Source organism: Phaseolus vulgaris, chromosome 9 (assembly GCF_051622355.1).
Source record: "Phaseolus vulgaris cultivar YP4 chromosome 9, ASM5162235v1, whole genome shotgun sequence".
Lineage (NCBI taxonomy): Eukaryota > Viridiplantae > Streptophyta > Magnoliopsida > Fabales > Fabaceae > Phaseolus > Phaseolus vulgaris.
This window is the reverse complement of record NC_143506.1, coordinates 36775980-36796280: the sequence shown is the minus strand read 5'-3', so window position 1 is coordinate 36796280 and position 20301 is coordinate 36775980. Positions and strand designations below refer to the sequence as shown.

Genomic DNA, 20301 nt, shown 5'->3' with positions numbered 1-20301 from the left:
ATATTAAGGCGACCAAACCATTAAAAATGAACTAAAGCTAGGAAAGATACAACAACAATGACTTTATGGATATTCTTACACGTATAATCTTTTATTTAACTCACTTTATTTACCTATATGAGCCTCCAACATTCTTTTGGTATTTAGAACACTAAATGAACCTCTATCTCATAAAAATATAAACTGCTAACAGTTTTACCAAGTTTTTGTGTATATTTTATCATTATCATCCTACAAGGCATTTAAAACAGTGCTTAAGCTCTATCCGTTTTGCCAGTTGAATACCAATAAGTTCTGATAACACTCGGTCCATATTGTTCACTTCCTCTGTAAACCAGAATAATTTTGATTCTCATGGATTTTAGAAAAAAGTTGAATTTCGCGAGCCTTTAGTTTTTATGGCACATATTGCAACTGCAGTTTTCATGCATTATTGATGGAAGGGGTGGGAATGGGATTTGGATTGCACTAGATCTTGCTATCAAGGGATTTGGATTGCACTAAATATTGTAACTTAACAATCTTACACCATAAAAACAATGTAGCTACAGTTAATGCTTTGAGATTTCTACTAAATTAAGTATATTTAATATCTATGAGGACTAGATGCGAAAGATATCAAAACATTCTGTTCAGTATTCAATACACACCGACATTGCCAAGGTACAAGTGCATCGCGTCATTACTTCAATTTTTTCACGAAGACATTATCTTAAGGGTAAGATCTCTAAAAAGAGTGTATAACTTTACTTTCTTGAGGACTACAGTAAATTTTGCCCCGTCTAAACATTTAACACTTTAAATATATCATTTAGGAAATACTAATTCATATTAAAAACAATTATGTATAAAAAAATTAACAAGATAAATAATAGTAACCATAGCACACGGCCTATAAAATAATTTAAGTATCTGAAATGACATACAAATTCCAACATAACAAATCACAGTATCCCTCACTATATATAATAACCACATTCTCTCCAAATGAATGGATAAAAAAAGGACTAAAATAAATTCAAACTATAGGATCTAGGGAGGAAAATGAATCAAGGACCACCAAAAACCGCACGAAATTGAAACCCACTTTTCATCAGGCACCATAGGACCTCAAAAATACTCATCAGCTGCATAACACATCAAAGAACTAAACTACTGCTGCTTGCACTCTGGAGGTCGCTCACCCTGCTGACCATCACCAATCTGTGCCCTTCCACTCTTCTGAAAATCAGAAATACAAATACAGTGACCAGAGTAATGAAAAATAAAGAGAATGTTAACTACACAATAACAAACAAACTTAAAACAAGACATCTTGGGCGAAATCATGTGTCCAGGTATAATTTCATTCAGACCACAGTCAAAATATCGGACGTTAGTGGCAGATGACTGCAACATTCCAAAGTAAATTGGTAACAATGCAGGTGAAAAACAAATACATTAATTCTGGTTCCAACCTATCAAATAACAAACAAAACAAGGTTTCGATACTCCAAATAAAATAAAGTGTACCTTCTTTTTAGTCTTAGTGTCTTCCTCCTCTTCCTCTTCATCATCGTCATCTTCGTCTTCATCCTCTTCTTCATCCTCCTCATCATCTTCGTCTTCGTCATCCTCCAGGTCTTCAAACTCATCTCCCTGAACAGCCTCCCCGGTAAACCAAGATACAGCATGAGGGATAATTTTGTCCCTTATAGTTGACCTAAACAGGAATCAAGATTAACTTATATTCAAGAATACCGAAACAAGGACTATCATTTTATGCTTGGACAGAGAATAAGATAATCATGCAACATGCGGGACAATAAAAATTATGAGGCTTGTATTAGTACAAAACATCAATTAAGCTTACCCAATGTCATAATCTTGTTCCATCTGATTCTGAAGCTCCTCAGCCTGTTGAAAAAGTGAAACTATTATAGCAATGCACAAAAGTTTCGTATTTACTTTTAGCCTCGAGTTTATTGAGACAAAATGTCATACCAAATCTTCATCAATGTCATCATCATCTTCAGGAACCTCTGGTGGTTTGAAAAAATTGAAGAAGCTTTCACAGTTTTCAGTTTTGGTAATTGGTTTAGCATTCTTTGAACCCTTCTTGGGCTTTTTCTTCAACACCTTCTGAGTCAAGCATTTTCCCGGGTACCATTCAATTTCCGTCCTATTAAAAAGGGTAGAAACCAAAACTTAATCTACATCGAGCCTAAACCCTTTGGACAATATTGTAAACACATTACATAACATAATCGTGTAAAATGAACACCATACCCAATTGCTTTCTCCAATATAGGTTCATCCTCATCAATCATATGATATGTTTTAGTCAAGACAGAGTTTGAAAAGTAAGTATTGGTATCAAAGAAAAACTCAAGCTTGAATCCTTTAGGGTTTTCTACCCGGCTCCACTTGATGTCTTTTAGAAACTTGAGAGCACCTTCATCACGCTCTGAAATCTAGTTCACAAAAAAAACAGTAAAAGGATCACTTAAAACATAATTTTTGGGGTCCAACTAAAGATGTAAATTTGAGGCAAAACTCAGAAGATTCAGCTGGTAAGAAATTGACCAACCTCTTCAGCCAACACATCATTATTTTTCATTGCATTGAGCCAAAAAGAAGGTACTCCTTTCTCTACAAGTCACAAGGAAATTGCTATCTCAGATAATTGAAACAACAGAATAAGGATTCATTATATAGTCTCTACCCACCATTATCCTCTTCTGATTCATCGGTTGTTTCATTTGCTGCCCCGTCCACTTCAGTAACACCATTTACTATATCAAAGCGCTGCATCCATATATTAATAAGTTCATTGACAAGGATATTACATCAAATTATCCAATACAAATCAGAATCAAGAATTTCAAAATAGATTAAAAGATCATTAATAGAAACAAAAATGTCTGCCTTATATAGCATCAAGTCTGATATGTGCGAGAAGCAGATTATGCGACACAGAAAGATATCTTAAACATCATAAGCATGTCTCTACATTACATAAACAAAATTGTCTTCCTTAAATAGCATCAAGTTTGTTATCTACGAGAAGCAGATTATGCAACACAGAAAGATAACTTAAACATCATATGCATGTCTCTACATTACAGAATACTCAGGATACCTTTGTGTACAACGGCTGATACAACTTTTGGTACTTAGCTTCAAGAGCTTCTCTCTCCTTAAAGAATTCAGCCTCTATTTCATCATGTTTACCCTGAACATTCAACAAACATATTAGGAAGCTGACATAGCCTAATTATAAAAAAAGACAGATTAATTACGGAGAAGCTCATGTCAAAAACAATCAGTGAAAAGGGTCTAACCGTAGAGATAAAACTCCAATTCAAAATCAACACTCAAAACAATTGTTTTACCCGCATAACAAATGTAGATATAGTCAGGGCGAACCACAAAAGTCATAAAATATCGAAATAAAGAAGTTCACATCATTGCAAAAACGTTCTTTCCCAGTCAAACCTTACTTTTGATTATACAAAAGTTCAACAAAAACAATAAACTCCACAAATCAATCCTCCCAATTTAAAATTTGAACTTATAAAAATATAAGCAATCCACAAAAAGCAGCAGCGCCATAATTAACAAAAAGAGTATATACCTGAATCTCCCTAAGAGATTCAACACGCTTCCTGACGACAGGCGATAGAGTCTCCAGAATATCAGAATGCTGTCCAGCAAGACTCTGTATCTTACTCTGCACAAAAAATTCAGTCCAGCAAAAATCAAATACCAATGAAAGAATCCAATACTCAAGCAAACAAAACAAAAATTGTATTCCGGCGAGGCAAACAGAAGAATCGTTATCCTTAAAAACCTTACAAAGTGTAAACAAATTCGATTTGAGGAAGTGCAAAACAGTTAAGGATACCTTGAGAGCACTGACTAGATCGGCGCGATTGTCTTCGTTGAGTGCTGCACAGAAAAACCAAAGGAAGTGAGGAAAATTAAAATTGAAAAGGAAGATTGAGAAAAAGAGAGAGGAAGGAGAAAGAACCTGAAGTGAGATCGGTCATGGTGATGTTCTGGTTGTTGTTGGACATTGAGAAGAGAAGAAGGTTGAAGAGGAAAAGAGGGAAAAGAGGGAAAAGAGGAAGAGAACTAAAACCCTAGAAAGAGGGAATGAAGCAGGGTTTGACGAATCCTCTTCTCACACTCTTTTTAAACAACACTCCTTACCCTCTCACCCTACTACTATTACTATTTACTACTACTATTTTATTTTCATAATTAAATAATTCAATATGCTCAAAATATAAGAAAATATTTCTTTAACACCGGAAAAGTAAAATATATATACTTAAAAAATCATTATAATGATATTTTAAATTAAAAATAAATAAAATGTTAATTTATGTATTTTACTGTATATGGTGTTAACATATTATCCCAGAAATATATTCTATGAAATCAAAATATACCATTTTTTAAAAGGAAAAATTATCTAATTACACTATTTTTTAAATAAATTTACGCAACTACTTTTTTAGGTTGGACTTTGGGTTCTGAGATCAATTTTGAATCTCAATTTGGTATTCTTTTGCTGAAAACTTGTCAGAATTTGGCTTTATAGGACTCGAATTTCTATATATAAATAGAAAAATAAATATGAGTATAAATATAATAAAAGTATACTATTAATAAATAAATAAATATCGATGTTTTAATTTAGTAAATGAAATTGTAAAATAATATTATATTAAAAATTAATAAGTTTTGCAAATATTTTTAATTCATCATTACTATTAATTAAAATTGGTACTAAATTTATGATATCATTATTACTGAAAATAAATTTATTATTATTAATTAAAATGTTTTTTGTATTATTATTGAGAAATTGTAATTTTTAAAGATGTTGTTTAAAGAATAAATAATGTACTAGATTAGTTTATTAAAGGGGTTTTTTTAGTTAATCATAATTTAAATATTTTTTTAAACATAATTAATCGTTAACTTAAATATATAATAGTTAGGACACGTATTATTTAAGGATAGTTATTTACAGTGAATTTTTAAAATTTAAATTATTATTTAAGCTAACGTTAAAAACATTAATTTAATATTAAAATTAATAATGTATTAAATTCATTGATAAAAATTTAAAACATACTATAATAATAAATTTAATTTGCAGATATATTTTTTTATATTTGGTATCAAATTTATTAATGATAAAAGTTTTATTATTATATTAGATTTATTGATTATTGGAATAATTATTAATAAATGAATAATAATTAAACAAATTATATTTTTAAATTTATGTTTAAGTTAAATCATTTCTCATAAAATATTAAATTAAATCTAATAAAATTAATTATTATACTAAAAACAGTGGTGCCTCAGTGTTTTAAGATGTTACAGTGTAATAGGATTGGAGAAACATGCATGGAGAGGATTTGACCCAACTTTCCTTTTCAGTTTGGCTTGTTCTTCCTGCACCCCACGTTTTTCTTCCTGTACCCCACAATTTTAAATATTCTATCATTAATCTTGAGCAAAAGTTTGAAAAGGGCAACGTTCAGCACTTTCACAGTCACTGCTCATCTTCATCCTTGGGTTTCAAGTGTTGTGGAGGTTCTTCATAATTGTTGAAAGCAAGGCGGAGGAGTACACAACGTTGCCGAAGTGTTGTCTCGGTTATAGAGGTAAGAGTAAAGGCTTTTTTTAAGAAACACAGTGGTTATGGAAATTTCAGAATTACCGGATATCAGGATCCGATAATACCTTCCGAATTCATGAATCCGGAATAAATGAAATAATGTGTTCCGGATGAGGGGGTGTTCCAGAAGTAAAATGCCATAATATGTTGTTCTCTGAATTTCTGAATCCGGAAGCTTAAATTTCATTACGGATGGGTTGATCCGGTACAGTATTTTGTGTTATGGATTCATGAATCCGAAATGCTTTACTTGCATTACGGATTTATGAATCCAAAATTATATTTTGTGTTATGGTGCATTCCGGATTCATGAATCTGGAATGGTTTTTTTGTGTTATGGATTCCTGAATCCATAATAGTCTTTTTGAGTTATGGATTGTTGGATCCGGAATGATTTTTTTAACTTATGGATTCATGGATCCGGAAATAATTTTGTTTTATTTTTTTTATTTGTAGAAGCATGGACAGTAGTGAAGAATTTGAACAACAATTATATGATGGTGTGAATGTGTGGGATGATGATGATATTGAGAAGTCATTATCTAAATCGAAGGGATATGAATGTACAAATGTGTTTACTACAGATGAGGTAAAGTTAAGTTTGTAAAGTATTTTTAAGTTGTTTGTTAATTAGTAAATAATTTGTTATGATAACTTTTGTAGGTATTTTGTACTCGGGATGAGCTCCTAAAGTGGGTTGGAAAAGTTGGGTTTGACATTGGTTTTTGTATTGTGATATTGAGATCGGATACTTCAACTGGCCAACGAGGAAGGAAAACATTTGTGTTATTAGGTTGTGAGAGAGGAGGTCAATACAGACGATATAAGAAGAATTTACAGGTTACTGAGAGTGGAATTAGGAAATGTGGTTGTCCTTTCAGATTACGAGGGTATCCAGTAAAGAGTGGTGAAGGGTGGATATTAAAATTAATTTGTGGGTCTCATAATCATGAGTTGGCAAATACATTGGTTGGTCATCCATATGCTGGTAGGTTCACATGTAGTGAGAAGTCAATGCTTATGGACATGACAGACAGTTCGGTGAAGCCTAGAAATATTTTGCTGACATTGAAAAAGCATAATAAGAAAAATGTGAGAACAATAAAGCAAGTTTATAATGCACAATATATGTACAAAAAATCAGTACGAGGTGATAGAACTGAAATGCAACAATTGATGATGTTACTTGAGCGTGATATGTATGTCCATTGGTCTAGGTTTGAAGAAGGGACGAATGTTGTGCAAGATTTATTTTGGACACACCCTGATTGAGTGAAGCTATTGAATGCCTTTAACATTGTATTGATGATGGACAATGCCTATAAAACTAATAGGTATAGGATGCCCTTGTTTGAAGTTGTTGGTGTAACCTCAACGGGATTGACCTTCAGTGTTGCATTTATGTTACTCGCATCAGAACATCATTATAACTTTGTATGGGCCCTTGAGAAGCTGAAAGGTTTGTTTTTGAGATTTGATTCGTACCCGAAGGTTGTGGTTAGTGATAGAGATATTGCTCTAATGAATGCAATAAATGTTGTGTTTCCCGAAGTTGCTAATTTGTTATGTCGTTTTCACATTGATAAAAATGTTAAAGCTAAATGTAAAATGATTGTTCATCCAAAAGAGGAATGGGATCAAGTGATGGAATCTTGGGGAGCAATTGTTGATTGTGAAAATGTAGAGTCCTATGAACATCGCGTTGAGGCATTTAATGTTGTTTGTTCACCATGGCCTATATTTACTGAATATGTGATTAGTACTTGGTTAAATCCACATAAAGAAAAGTTTGTTAAGGCTTGGACGGATAAAGTCATGCACTTAGGCAACACGACAAGTAACAGGGTTGAGGCTGCACATTGGAGTTTAAAGAGGATCCTTGAGACGTCAATGGGGGACTTATGCTTTTGTTGGGAATCCATTAATAAGATGATCATCTTACAACATAATGCAATTAAATCTTCATTTGAAAAAAGTTTGCATGTAGTGAGTCATGTCTTCAATGTAACAAGATATAAGAAATTGTTTGGCTTCGTATCGAAATATGCCTTGCAGTATATTGCAGAAGAGAGTGATCGAGTTCAATATGTTGGTTTAGATAAATCTCGTTGTGGGTGCACCATTAGATCTACTCATGGCCTTCCTTGTGCTTGTGAATTGGCTTCTTTTGGTGTGGGTAGCATACCATTGCAGTCAGTGCATCTCATTTGGACACGATTAAGCTTTTTAGATATTTCAAGTGATGATACTTCAGCAGAGTTGTCCATCCAACAAGAGTGGGTTGTCATCATGAATCGTTTCAAGGAGGTTGACATGGCTGGTAAGATTAACATCAAAGCCAAATTACGTGAGATTACCTATCTAGATAACACGTCTTTATGTCCACCAAGGGAGAAAGTCAAAACAAAAGGTGCACTAAAAGGGCGTTAGAGTAAATTTGGTAGATCAACGAAGCGAATTCCTTCTTACTTTGAACATGTTGATGCCATTCTTTCACAACATGATAGTTCATCTAGTTTGAAATGTAGCAAGGGATTTATTTCAGAGACTCCTCCAACCAAATCAATACCAATGCTACAACAATTTCTGGTGGGAATTCATCCTTACATTGTTGATATTGTTGATGTTAAGGCTAACGGTCATTGTGGCTATCGTGCGGTTGGTGCATTATTGGGTATGGGAGAGGAGTCATGGGCTATTGTACGCATGAACTTGCATAAAGAACTTTGTCAATGGCGTCAAGAATATATTGATTTGTTTGGCGGGGATGAACGATTTGAATTTTTGAAAAATTCACTTCTAGTTGACCACGTGGTAATTGTATTCATTCTAAATGATGTTATTAATTGTAAAAAGGTGTATAAGTGGATTAACTTGTTACATTTTCTTCTATTTGCAGATAAGTACAGATAAGTGGATGACAATACCAGATATGGGATACGTTATTGCAAATCGATATAATGTGATTGTTGTGTGTTTATCTCTTAAACAATCATTGACTATTTATCTATTAAGATCCCAACCTCCAACAGATTTTAATCATCACCGCATCATCTGTATTGGACATGTTCATGGAAATCATTTTGTTCAGGTTTGTTAAACTTCATTATCAATGAATTTTAGGAATCATAGAAAAACATAATTAATGACATTGCTTACAATTTTTAACAGGTTCAGTTGCAAGAAGGTTGCCCGATTCCACCAACATATATTTTATGGTCTACTCATTGTTATCCAATTGCCAAAACATGGTGTTCATATTATACTAGTCGGATGCAAATGTTTACACAGATTATGTCCATTAGACGACATTTATAGTTGTAATTGCATTGATAAATGAATATGTTAACATTCTGACTATTATAAATGCGGAAGAAGAATTGTCTAATTTCATAACCAAAGTGTTCATTCATCAAATTCAAAAATAATTGCAAACTAAGTCTTTCTACACAGGTTCCAACATCAGCTGCTAATACTACACCCTGTACGAGGTTAGCATTATAATCTAACCATCGATGGCCGATATCAGATGTGGATGGATCGCCATGATGAACGGTGGTTGTGTGACTAGGAATACACTGTATATATCCAAACTGTCTGAGTACACGTTCAGGCAAATGCATCTGCCTACAACCCCTCAACCGAATGTACCCTGAAAATAATGAAATCCACTCAAAAGGACGCATCACTTTATGCTCTTCATAAGACATCCATTGAACAACACCAACACAGAGGCTATCTAATTGCATCCGAACTGAGGCAAGTGTGGACAACCTACTCCCGACCACATATTTCATACACCGCGGCTCATCCTCAACATAGTCATCCCGAAGCTGTCGGTGTTCAATACTCGGAAAGTGCTCATATATCCATGATGAAAATAACGTGACATACCCAACTAACTGTCTAGTATTTGCATAGGAACCATCTCCCAACTGCTCATACATGTGGGTCAAAGTAGCTGCTGCCCACGAGTATCCTCCGGTGTGTCTTAAATCTACAAATAATCCCAAGTAGGATACACTAACCGACGTAGCACTCTTATCTGCAAAGATGGTGCAACCTACTAGGTGTAGCAAATATGCCCGTGCAACAACAATTCATTGTCTCTTGGTACATGCGTCCTCATACATCTCCCTCAACCAGCTTAGACGCACATGTCCACCCCGACAATGACGAGTCTCAGTAGCTGCTACTCCCTAATCTACACGAAGTGAATCAACAAGCAAATCGGTCGTCGTAGCTGTATCCAAGCTCGATACGTGTAGAATTGCCCCATAATTGGGAGGTGCAACAAATTCGACACATCATCCAATGTGATAGTCAACTCACCTACAGGCAGATGAAATGAATTTGTCTCTGGGTGCCACCTTTCTACAAAGGCACACAACAGTCCTTTGTCTATCGTGTCATAGCTTGCCCCAATAAGTGCAGCTAAACCTGACAACTCCACTGCAGGTAGTAACCGACGATGAGGAGCACCCATCTTACTCATTTTTCGACCATGAGACACCAATTTTAACTCTCCTTGATCCTAATTTAACCAACCAAAATCATATACAATTTAATGAACGAAAGTCATATCAAATTAACAATGAACAAGTATCATATTACAACATATTTACTTACCACACCATTCCATAATTGCATGGCCACATGGTCTTCATAACCTGTCAATGGTGTCCTATCCCGTGGACCTCCAGGATAACCTTCACCTTCTATTTCAGGTGCGTCTTCATCCTCCACCTCCATTTGGGGTTCAGCTTCTTCAAGTTCAACATCAACATCTTCTGCACCTTCATGTTCAACATGTTCTTCATCTTCATTAACATGTCTTCTTCTTCTAACAGAGGTTGTGGGACGTAGACGATCACCTTGTGAACCTCCTCCCCTAGTCTTCACCATTTCTGTTCAATTACACCATTCAAGTTATATTCAGCTTATATTGATAAACCTGCATAAATTTGCATGTGGTACCCTGCACTAACAGTGTACATGTCATCTAATTCTAATCTTTTATAAAGTATACATGAACATTTGATGAACCTTTCCTTGGCTGTCGAAAATGCTTAGCTATTTTTAGAGGTAAAGGAGAAGTTCCAAGCAAAAAAAACGAAGCAAAAAAAATAGAGGAATAGTAAACAGAGGTCTAATGGTTTTCCTACTTCAATAACCATTTACGAATTAAAGCTTTTGCTACATATAAACACTACCGGATTCATAAATCTGGAATACTACCGGATAACCAAATTCGGACTACTACCGGATCAACAAATCCGGAAAGGTGACGGATCCTCACATCCGGGAAACTACCGGATCCACAAATCCGGGAAAGTACCAGATTCCCAAATTCGAAAATCTACCGGATTCTGTGATTTGGAATGTGAAATAACATTTACGGAAACAACAATCCATGAAAAAAACGGATCTCAAAGTCTGGAACACATGAATGATACTTACCTTTATGAATGAGAGATGAATGAGATTTGGAAGAAGAAGCCGAGATTCAATGTGTGTTGCGCCGCTGCTATCGAAGAAGACGCTGCCTCCACGCACAAATGGCAACCATTTTAAGTTTTTAGGGTTTTATTACATTAAGGGTAATTTTGGAATTTTAAAAATTTAAAAGGGTAATTTTGTTTTTGCACAAGAGTGTGGGGTGCAGGAAGACAAATGTGGGGGTGCAGGAAGAAACTGCCTTTCAGTTTTAACTAGGTTTTAGTCTTTTTGTATTGGAGAAACATGCATGGAGAGGATTTGACTCAACTTTTTTTTCAGTTTTAACTAGGTTTTAGTCTTTTTGTATTTTTCAGTTTTAACTAGGTTTTAGTCTTTTTTTTAATATATACATGCATTTTATTCTGTAATACACAAGTGAATACAAAAAAATATATTATTTTTCTGTTTTTCTCTCTTTTATATTTGAGTCATTGTCTCTTTTTGAATTGTAATTGGGGTTCATTGGAACTTTTTTTCTCCATTTCGATTACGTACGCTCCATTAAAACACTCAGACAAGCAATAATTATATTTATTTATATATATATATATATAAAGAATAAAGTTTGAACATTGCAATTATATGTTTGTGCTTTGATGTTTATGTGCTACCAATAGTGTTGTCAATGTAATTGATTTGTGTTCATAATGGGAAAAAATAGTGATAATAATAATGAAAAATAAAATAAAAAAATGTAAATAATGTTGAGAAAATCAAATGATAATTGAATATTGAATAAATTAACACAAAATATATTAATTTTATTTATTTATGCACCTTTTTTATTCAACAATAGTATGTGAAGTTATGAAAGTTACAAAGTATGTCTTCAAAAATAGTTGTGCATTGCTCTTTTGTATTGAAAAATAATTTAATCTTGTTTTAAGATTTTCAAAAAAATTAAAGAGTCAATTTTTTTAGGATATATCAAAATTGGATCATATCAGCAACATAAATGTCAACTTTTATTTGAGTAAAGTATGGGTGGCAAAGTGGGGCGGATCGTGTGGACGGGTCCGCTAAAAAAAATGTGGGGTGGATCGCATAACCCGCAGCCCGCGCGGGCTAAGTGCGGGGAGGGGCAGGTTGGCTCGCATAACTTTAAAATGTAGAATTTTTTTTTACACCTCCATATTTTCTTCATGTAGACTCATATTTCACATTTTGGAAATTTTAATAACATCTTACAACGCATGTCTTGTGGAAATAATATTATGATATTATTTACCTAATGCATCTAAATAAAAAATTTCAAAAATTTCATTTAAAAAATTAATTTTTAAAAATATTTCTTATGCGGACTAGCCCGCAAGCCAACCCTTATGCGGGGCGGGCTAGAAAGATCAGCCTGCATATTCTATGTGGGGCGGACCTATGCGGGGCGGGCCAGCCTGCATTGCCTCCCCTAGAGTAAATTCATGATCAATTTTAAATTCAACAACTCTAAATATATATACATATATATATATATATATATATATTTTTTTTTTTTATCTCCATAAATCAATAATATATTCTATTTAAGATTAATGAGTATGGGTATTTATTGAATGATAATTTTCCTTGTCGAAAACATAGAATGTGAGTACGAAAATTATTTAGTGTCGAATATTATGGCTCCTTGCTTGTGGTTGTCAAAGGAAAGGCTCCCTTCTATGAAATTGTTGGAGTTTTGTGACAAGTTTATCTATGTTGTTGTCATGGTTAATGATATTGTCATAAAAGAGAGATTTGAATGTAGCTTAATGCAAAGAGTTTGTCATCAATTGCCATAAGCATATGTTTATAGGTTGTTTAAAATAATTTGAACCACATTAAAATTAGATATAGCAAAAACATGTGTACACGCAAATATTTGTGGGTTTTACCAAGATAGATATCAAACAATTACTCTTAAAACTAATAAAATTAATGGTTATATTCAAAACATGCATAACACAAAGCATAAATATCATCAACAGAAATGATAATTGAATACTAAATAAATGAAAACAAAAAATATATGGGGTCATTCATGTCTTCAAAAGCAGTTATCTGCATAACTCTTTTGTACAGACAAATAATTCAATTTTGTCTAGTGACTTTTTAGAAAACAATAAAGGTTTAAAATCTCATAATTTATACCAAAATTGGATCATGTTAAGAACATAAATATAAAATTTTACTAAAGCAAAGTTATGGTCAAGTATGAATTGAACAACTCAAAGAGAAATATGATATTTCAACTTTGTGAGCTTTTTTTTGGACCTCCATAATCCAATGTTCATAACACACTCTACCCGTGATCAATGAGTGTTGGTGTTTACTGAATGATAGCTTTGTTAGAATTAGTGACCTAAATAAGAGGGAGTGAATTGTTTTCACAAGATGTCCGCAAAGTTTGAAGGTAGAGTGAAAAGTTCTAAAAAATTAACCAATTGATTTTTGGTTCTACTCAATAAAATTTTGTTTTAAGGTTATTTTCAGAAAATTAACCTATTATTTTCACAAAACAACGGGTTGTTTATACCAACAGAATATGAAATCAAGTTAAAACAATTTATAAGAGTAGAGATAGAGAGAATCACACAAGAAGTTTATATTGATTCACTATTAACCAAGAGTTACATCCAATCCTTAGTTAACCACTGAGAATTTATTATGTAATCAAATCTAGATTACAAAACACACACCAAGAGTGATGTTCTTGAATCCCTAAAGAATACACACCACAGTTTTCAGAAACCCTTTCTGAAACTGCCTTACACACAAAAATATCGTTTTCAAAGAGAAGAAAATAAAATACATCGAGGTATTACAAAGCTATAGTTTAGAAGTATACAAAACTCAATCTTATTCCATACACTTGAGATGATCTAAAGCTTTTGAATTCTTGAAAAATGTTTTAAGTAATCTCTCTTTCTTAGAGTCTCAAAAAGAATATCAACAACCTTTATATAAACTCAATAAAGTGGTAAAAGTTATTATATCATAAACTAAAAGCAGTTAGAAGCATTTAAAATAAGTACAAACCACTTAACAGAAATATGTTATGAAAACAACAGGTTGTTTTCCAAAACAGTCGATTGAAATAATTTTCCTATTAAGGTTTTCATAAAATCAATCAGTTGGTTTATCGAAATAACCAATTGTTTATGTTTGACAAAAAGACAAAACAAAGCAAAACTTTTCCAGATCATTTTAAAAACAACTAAGTGTCAAACAAGAGGTTGTTTCGACATTTCAACAAGTTGAAATTTCACAGCCTTTTAGAAAACCCATATTTTCAAAAATATAAAGATTCAAATGAGTTTGGATCATCTTAAGGAGTCAATTAACAAGTTAACAACTACTACACAACACACACCCAACAACAAAGTCTTTAAGTTTGTTACATAAATTTGGAAGCATCAAAACATCTTCTTCAACAAACTTTCCTTTCCCGAAAATAGAAAAAGGTGAGAAAATCTTTTGGACTATAAGATATTATCACTCAATATATGTGTCATTAAAGTAAATAATTCATTCAATATTTAGTGCATATTGTTAGGGTTTTAGTGCAAAGTGTTCTTATGTTGTTGACATGGTTAATGATATTAGCATAAAAGTGACATTTTTTACACTTAGAGGTGAAGATGATGATTGGTTCTTGATGTAGATTCACCCTGAAATTGCTATGCAACGGGAATAGGAAAGAAACAAATGAACCCTAATCAAGCACAAGCAACAGTAATGGAAGCGTGAGAAGAGCGTAATGTTGAGACTAAGAAAAGGAATATTATTTCACATTAACCTTTTAGTAATGCATAGAATGTGTATATAAAATAAAGGCGGTTTCTTTTTGCACCCCTACATTTTTCTTCCTGCACCCCATAATTTCATAAATTTCGAAACTGACCCCACAATTTTGGGATCTGGGAGTGTGTTACGAATTCATCAATCTGGAAGTGTGCTACGAATTCATCAATCTGGAAGTGAATCATGTTGCATTCTGGATGAGGGGGTGTTCTAGAAGCAAAGTTTGCATAAATTATTGATTTCCGGATTGCTGAATCTGGAAGTCTAATTTCTATTACGAATTGGTGGATCCATAATATTTTTTTCAATTATGGATTTCTGAATTCATAATGCATATTTTGAATTACGAATTGGCGGATCCAGAATGATTTTTCCAATTATGGATGTTTTGCATTTTTTTTATTTTGGATTAACACTATCATTCATGTATTACCGGAAGCATTAATCCGGGAGATTATCGGATGCGCCAATCTGAAAATTTACCGGAAGCGTCAATCCAAAAATTTACTGGATTTCATAATCCGGAATAAAAAGAAAAATGTACAGTTTATATAGGACAATTTTGTCTTTGTCTTTGTAGGATGCAGGAAGAAAAATGTAGGAGTGCAAGAAGAAACTGCCTAAAGTAAAAGGGGGTTGCCTAAACAAGTGGCAGAAAAACTAATGGACTTATGCAATAAGGTAGATCCAATTTACTTAAAACATCATAATTTAAGAACATTTGTAGGTAGCATAATGAAAATAGATTGTAATGAGCAAATAATCTCCATAAGCATAAATAGTTTGGAACAATTCAAATTGTTGAAATTAGGGATAAGGCAAAAAAACGAACTCATGAATATTCATTGATAAAATCCACAATGGATACCAAACAGGTTCTTATAATAGATACTCATAAATAATAGTTATGAGTATTTTAATCAATAATTTGTTAATAAGGATAATGATGTGTATCTTAGTATTCAATCTATGGGTACTCACATTCGTTCTCACTTACTTCTGATTTGAATTTTCTTTCTTTAAATCAATTCATTCATCAAAGTAAAGTTATTGGAGAAAAATATTAACAATTAAGGAATTTTGTATAATTTATTTTATAGATTTATGTTTTTTATTTAGATTTGTGGACTCCATATTATTTTCCAGACATTTATTTTATTTAATCTTATACTTTGGTGCAACTTATTTGAATTTCTAGTAACTTACTCACTAAACTATTGCATAATATATCATCCAAAATTGTATTAACTTATATTAACTCATTTATAATCATTTATAAATTGTAATGCAAAAATAAACTTATATTAACTCATTTATAATCATTCAAATCAAACACACCAAGATAATTTTTTTTTATTCATCTCTCATTTATTTCACTTTCTTTCATTGAATTCAAACAATTTTTTTCGCTATATTTCTTTTCCTTTCCTTACTTTCATTCTCTCAGCTTTCTACCAACTCATCAAAACAAAAGCTATATGTAGCAAAATAAAATTAAGGTGAAAGAAGATAAAAATAGGAGAAACAAAACACCATTTTTTTAATGTAGAAAGAACTATTTAAAATTAGCTAATAAGATTGGAAATACATATTCAAATAAGGTTAATCAAGTTTAAAACTTAGTATTAAAAAAAATAAAAAATATTTAGATTGAATTACTTAAGCCACTCAAACCAAGTTTCAAACCCAAACCATTGAACTCAAACAATTTTAATTTGAATTGAATAATAAACTGTCTAAGCTGATATGTGATTCTTCCTATTAAGAAGATTATCCGAAATTACATTTGGAACTGTGAAGTGGTACAACAACCTTATTTCCCACTGATCACGCAGATGAAACCCCATAGAAGCATTCTGTCTAAACATACTCTGCTGCAAATTCCTTTATTCTCTTGACTATGTCTAGTCCACAATGATAGTAGGGTTATAAAATGAGTAGTAGAATCATCATTCAAACACAGCTGGAAAATCCAAAATCCCTAAGCTTGAACACGTCTCTTAAATGGTGTGTCCGTGTTAAACACATCGTAATATCCGTAGAACACGTATCCATGAAGTGTCCGATTCAAAAAATATTTGTTAGATTTATAACATTTCTAACACGGTTCTAACACAATTTAAAAAAAAAACATTATTTTTTTAAAAACTGAAACTTTATTATAAATTTGTATTATAATTATAAAAATAATGAATAAATCCTTTTAAACAATCAGGAAAAACATTTTTCTGAAAAAAAAAATAAAATTGAAACATACTTGTAATCTTTATTGTCATTTTATATAATTCATAATTATATAATATATAGATTCGTATCCACGTCTTCTACATTTTGGATGGAAATTGTATGAATCTCCATGTCCGTATCATATCAGTATCTGTGTCTATGCAATATAGGTCCCTACTACATCATCAAACTGGATTTTCTTTGAACCTAAATGGAGAATAGAACATCCTGAAGTACATTTCCTTTTGCCTCATCACATACATCTCTGTTATCATCCCTATTAAGAGACCAAATTCCTTACTCAGGCAAATCAAATCATAGGGGCAACTAGGTAACACTGAAGTTTCACACTTCACCCTTAAACCTACCATAACGACGTGAACATTCTACTCTCGCTAGTTCATAAACCAAAACAATCTATATACAAAGTTCTAGGGTCAACATGCTTGGAAAATGAAATTTCTTATGAATTCAAAATCATAATATTAAATAAATTTGTACCAGGATTACATCAATGATAATTTGCAACAATAATGAATTCGCACAAGGTTACAAGAGAATCCAAATTCAACAGAAAAGTAAAATAAAAAAATGCATTAACCTAAGAATTAAATAATGCTCAACATATGCTGCTGATTCTTAAGACTGAAGCCATTCTCAATAGATCAACTACCTATAACTACTATAAGTGCTAATGTCAGGCCTTCCTAAGCCAAGGTTATTTTGTCACATGACGAGATATGTAGATTAGAAGGAGGAGGCAAAGGGATCGAATATAATCCTTGAAAGAATTTAAATATAATAACGATTCACTCTTTTACCATAAACAAAAATAAATAAGCCATGAATTGAAAGTCTGGTGGTGTGCATTCAAATTTTGAAGTATACCGTCAAACAAGATAAACTCCTAGCCAACCAAGCCACAGATTTCTCAGGATTAAATGTCATCATTGTTGTGAATTCCATAGCAAGGCAACACTAGAAACCTGTAGCTACAATCATTCATTGAACAACCACAATAATCAACACTTATCATACACAAACATCCGCATACAATAAGATTACTGAGAGAATAAACAAATATATCATAACACAAATACCCAAAATTAGGTAGCAATGGCTGATTAGAGTTCCTCAATATTTGCAAGAAAGCGTTATGACTGAATTCATAATTAAACAATAGAACGGCAATTGGCATATCAGTTCAGACCCACAACTTAGACAATTGCTACTTGAGTTGGCAAAATAACAAATAGCACTCAGGCTTCATTACACACTCTCAGGAATGCGGTATGAGCAGGATAAATAGGTAACATCAAAATGCACGCACGGAAACAAAGAAATCAACTGGAGAGTACAAAATACCACAAATCCATTTACAGTGCAACGGAGGAATATGCCCAAAATGAAATGAACTACCTTTGCTGTCGCCCTAGCAACTTAAAGAAGTTGCACAAAACAAAAGTAGCAGGCAACTCAGAGCATTATATCCTATCAATTAACTTCCATTGACTCAATTACAGATAACATTTATCAGCCTACGAATTTGATGAGTGTCAAATCAAACCCCAGAAAAGAACCCAACTTCTCCAAGCAAACAGTACTTATTATTCTATTCAGCTCTCCTGTAAAGCCAATTGGCAAACTAGAAATTAATAATATATCTAGAACAATATAGTCAACAAAAAAGGGGGGAGGGGAAACATCCTAAAAAGGGTTTTCAGCAGCCTCATGTTCCTGGTCATTGTTCTTCTCATTAGCCGGCTTCTCTTGATTTAGCACACGTCCAGTTAGAGCATCAACAGGGCGAGTATCACGTACTCCACCTTTACGCCCCATTGCGACCATAGGTGGTGGAGGCAGTACCCCAGCTCTGAATAGGAGCCGTTCCACAGGCTCTGAAGGCTGAGCTCCAACAGAAAGCCAATACCTAAAGAAGAACAAAAAAAAATCACTATCAGGAAATAAAATGACAAGAGCTTCCTCATTTCTGTAAGCAAGAAAAGACCCTAGTGAATAACTTCTAAAAGGAACAAGATAGGATATTCACACAACCAGAAATTTCTATTTCTTTCTTTCTTTCTCAGAAACAACTAAATTAACTCTAACTAGGACATGATAAGGTAAATTTTCTTATAACCACTTCTAGGAGATGAGAATAAAAGAAAAGTATCTCCATAAACTAAACCAAGCTTATATACAAGTTGAAAATATAATCTTAAAAATGAACTTCTACAATTTAGCTTATTTCATTAAAATTATAATCATAGAAATATGAATCACCTTCCCCAAATTCGCAGAGCAAAGAAAGAGTGACTTACTTCACCCTTTCGAAGTTGAGACCCATTCTCTTGCCACCATCTTGACCTGAGAGGAAACAACACAAACGATAACATCGATAAGAGGCATGAATCTAACTAATCCCCTTTGGGCATTTGAAAAAAATGATCTTTAGGCATTAGAAAAAGCAAGATAAAAGGGGAATTGTGAGAACCTGGTAAGGGATTGTAGTAACCGAGAACTTCGAGGTGTTTGCCATCTCTGGGAGATCTGCTATCAGCAGCCATGACCCGATAGAAGGGTTTGTTCTTGCATCCCAACCGCGAAAGCCGAATCCTCACCACCATTTTCAGAGCCAAAGGAATAATAGGGTTCTGGGTTTAATCGCAGAACCACACTTTCTTCTGCACCTAGGTTTGCTCTGAACGACGACGCATCGGGCTTCTCATGCTCACATTCTGAAACTTTTATCATTTTATTGGATAAAATAATTTCTTTATTTCAAAATAACAATTAATGTAGTACTACTTATATTGAATGAAAATTAAAAATATATGTTTTAGGTTAAATTTGTATAAATAGAATATTTCATTAAGTTAAGTTGAAATTTCAGTTTGCTTTAATTTTTCTTTTCTTTTTTTATTTTGGTCTTTGTGATTTTTTTCATTATTTTAGTCTTTCTTTTATAGATATGTAATTTAATCTCATCTTTAATTTGCATACCTTTTACATTTTTATTTTACTGAATGGATATGTTAAGTTTAAGATCCAATCGGAATAATATACAAAATTAAATTAGACTAAAATAATAGAGTTTTTAAAATATGAAAGCTAAAATT

General features: G+C 32.8%; 4 protein-coding genes across 4 annotated transcripts; 1 reads left to right on the top strand and 3 right to left on the bottom strand.

The window, feature by feature from the left end:
• Positions 1–869: 869 nt before the first annotated feature.
• Positions 870–4208, bottom strand: LOC137820844 (nucleosome assembly protein 1;2). Its single transcript, XM_068625126.2, has 11 exons — positions 4013–4208; positions 3887–3930; positions 3617–3712; positions 3122–3214; positions 2709–2787; positions 2570–2631; positions 2269–2453; positions 1984–2161; positions 1853–1896; positions 1513–1702; positions 870–1221 (listed from the first exon to the last, which is right to left on the bottom strand). The coding sequence occupies exons 1-11, from the start codon at positions 4056–4058 to the stop codon at positions 1153–1155; spliced, it is 1086 nt and encodes a 361-aa protein (XP_068481227.2). The 5' UTR covers positions 4059–4208; the 3' UTR covers positions 870–1152.
• A 1932-nt stretch (positions 4209–6140) lies between these two features.
• LOC137822440 (uncharacterized) lies at positions 6141–8780 on the top strand. Its single transcript, XM_068627327.2, has 5 exons — positions 6141–6269; positions 6344–6879; positions 7015–8000; positions 8226–8500; positions 8580–8780. Exons 1-5 carry the CDS (start codon positions 6141–6143, stop codon positions 8778–8780), a joined length of 2127 nt encoding a protein of 708 aa, XP_068483428.2.
• A 120-nt stretch (positions 8781–8900) lies between these two features.
• Positions 8901–9627, bottom strand: LOC137822439 (uncharacterized). The gene is made up of 2 exons (XM_068627326.1): positions 9130–9627; positions 8901–8945 (listed from the first exon to the last, which is right to left on the bottom strand). Exons 1-2 carry the CDS (start codon positions 9625–9627, stop codon positions 8901–8903), a joined length of 543 nt encoding a protein of 180 aa, XP_068483427.1.
• An 8876-nt stretch (positions 9628–18503) lies between these two features.
• On the bottom strand, positions 18504–19930 carry LOC137820514 (Ribosomal protein S16 family protein). The gene is made up of 3 exons (XM_068624638.1): positions 19677–19930; positions 19504–19549; positions 18504–19112 (listed from the first exon to the last, which is right to left on the bottom strand). The coding sequence occupies exons 1-3, from the start codon at positions 19807–19809 to the stop codon at positions 18890–18892; spliced, it is 402 nt and encodes a 133-aa protein (XP_068480739.1). The 5' UTR covers positions 19810–19930; the 3' UTR covers positions 18504–18889.
• Positions 19931–20301: the final 371 nt, after the last annotated feature.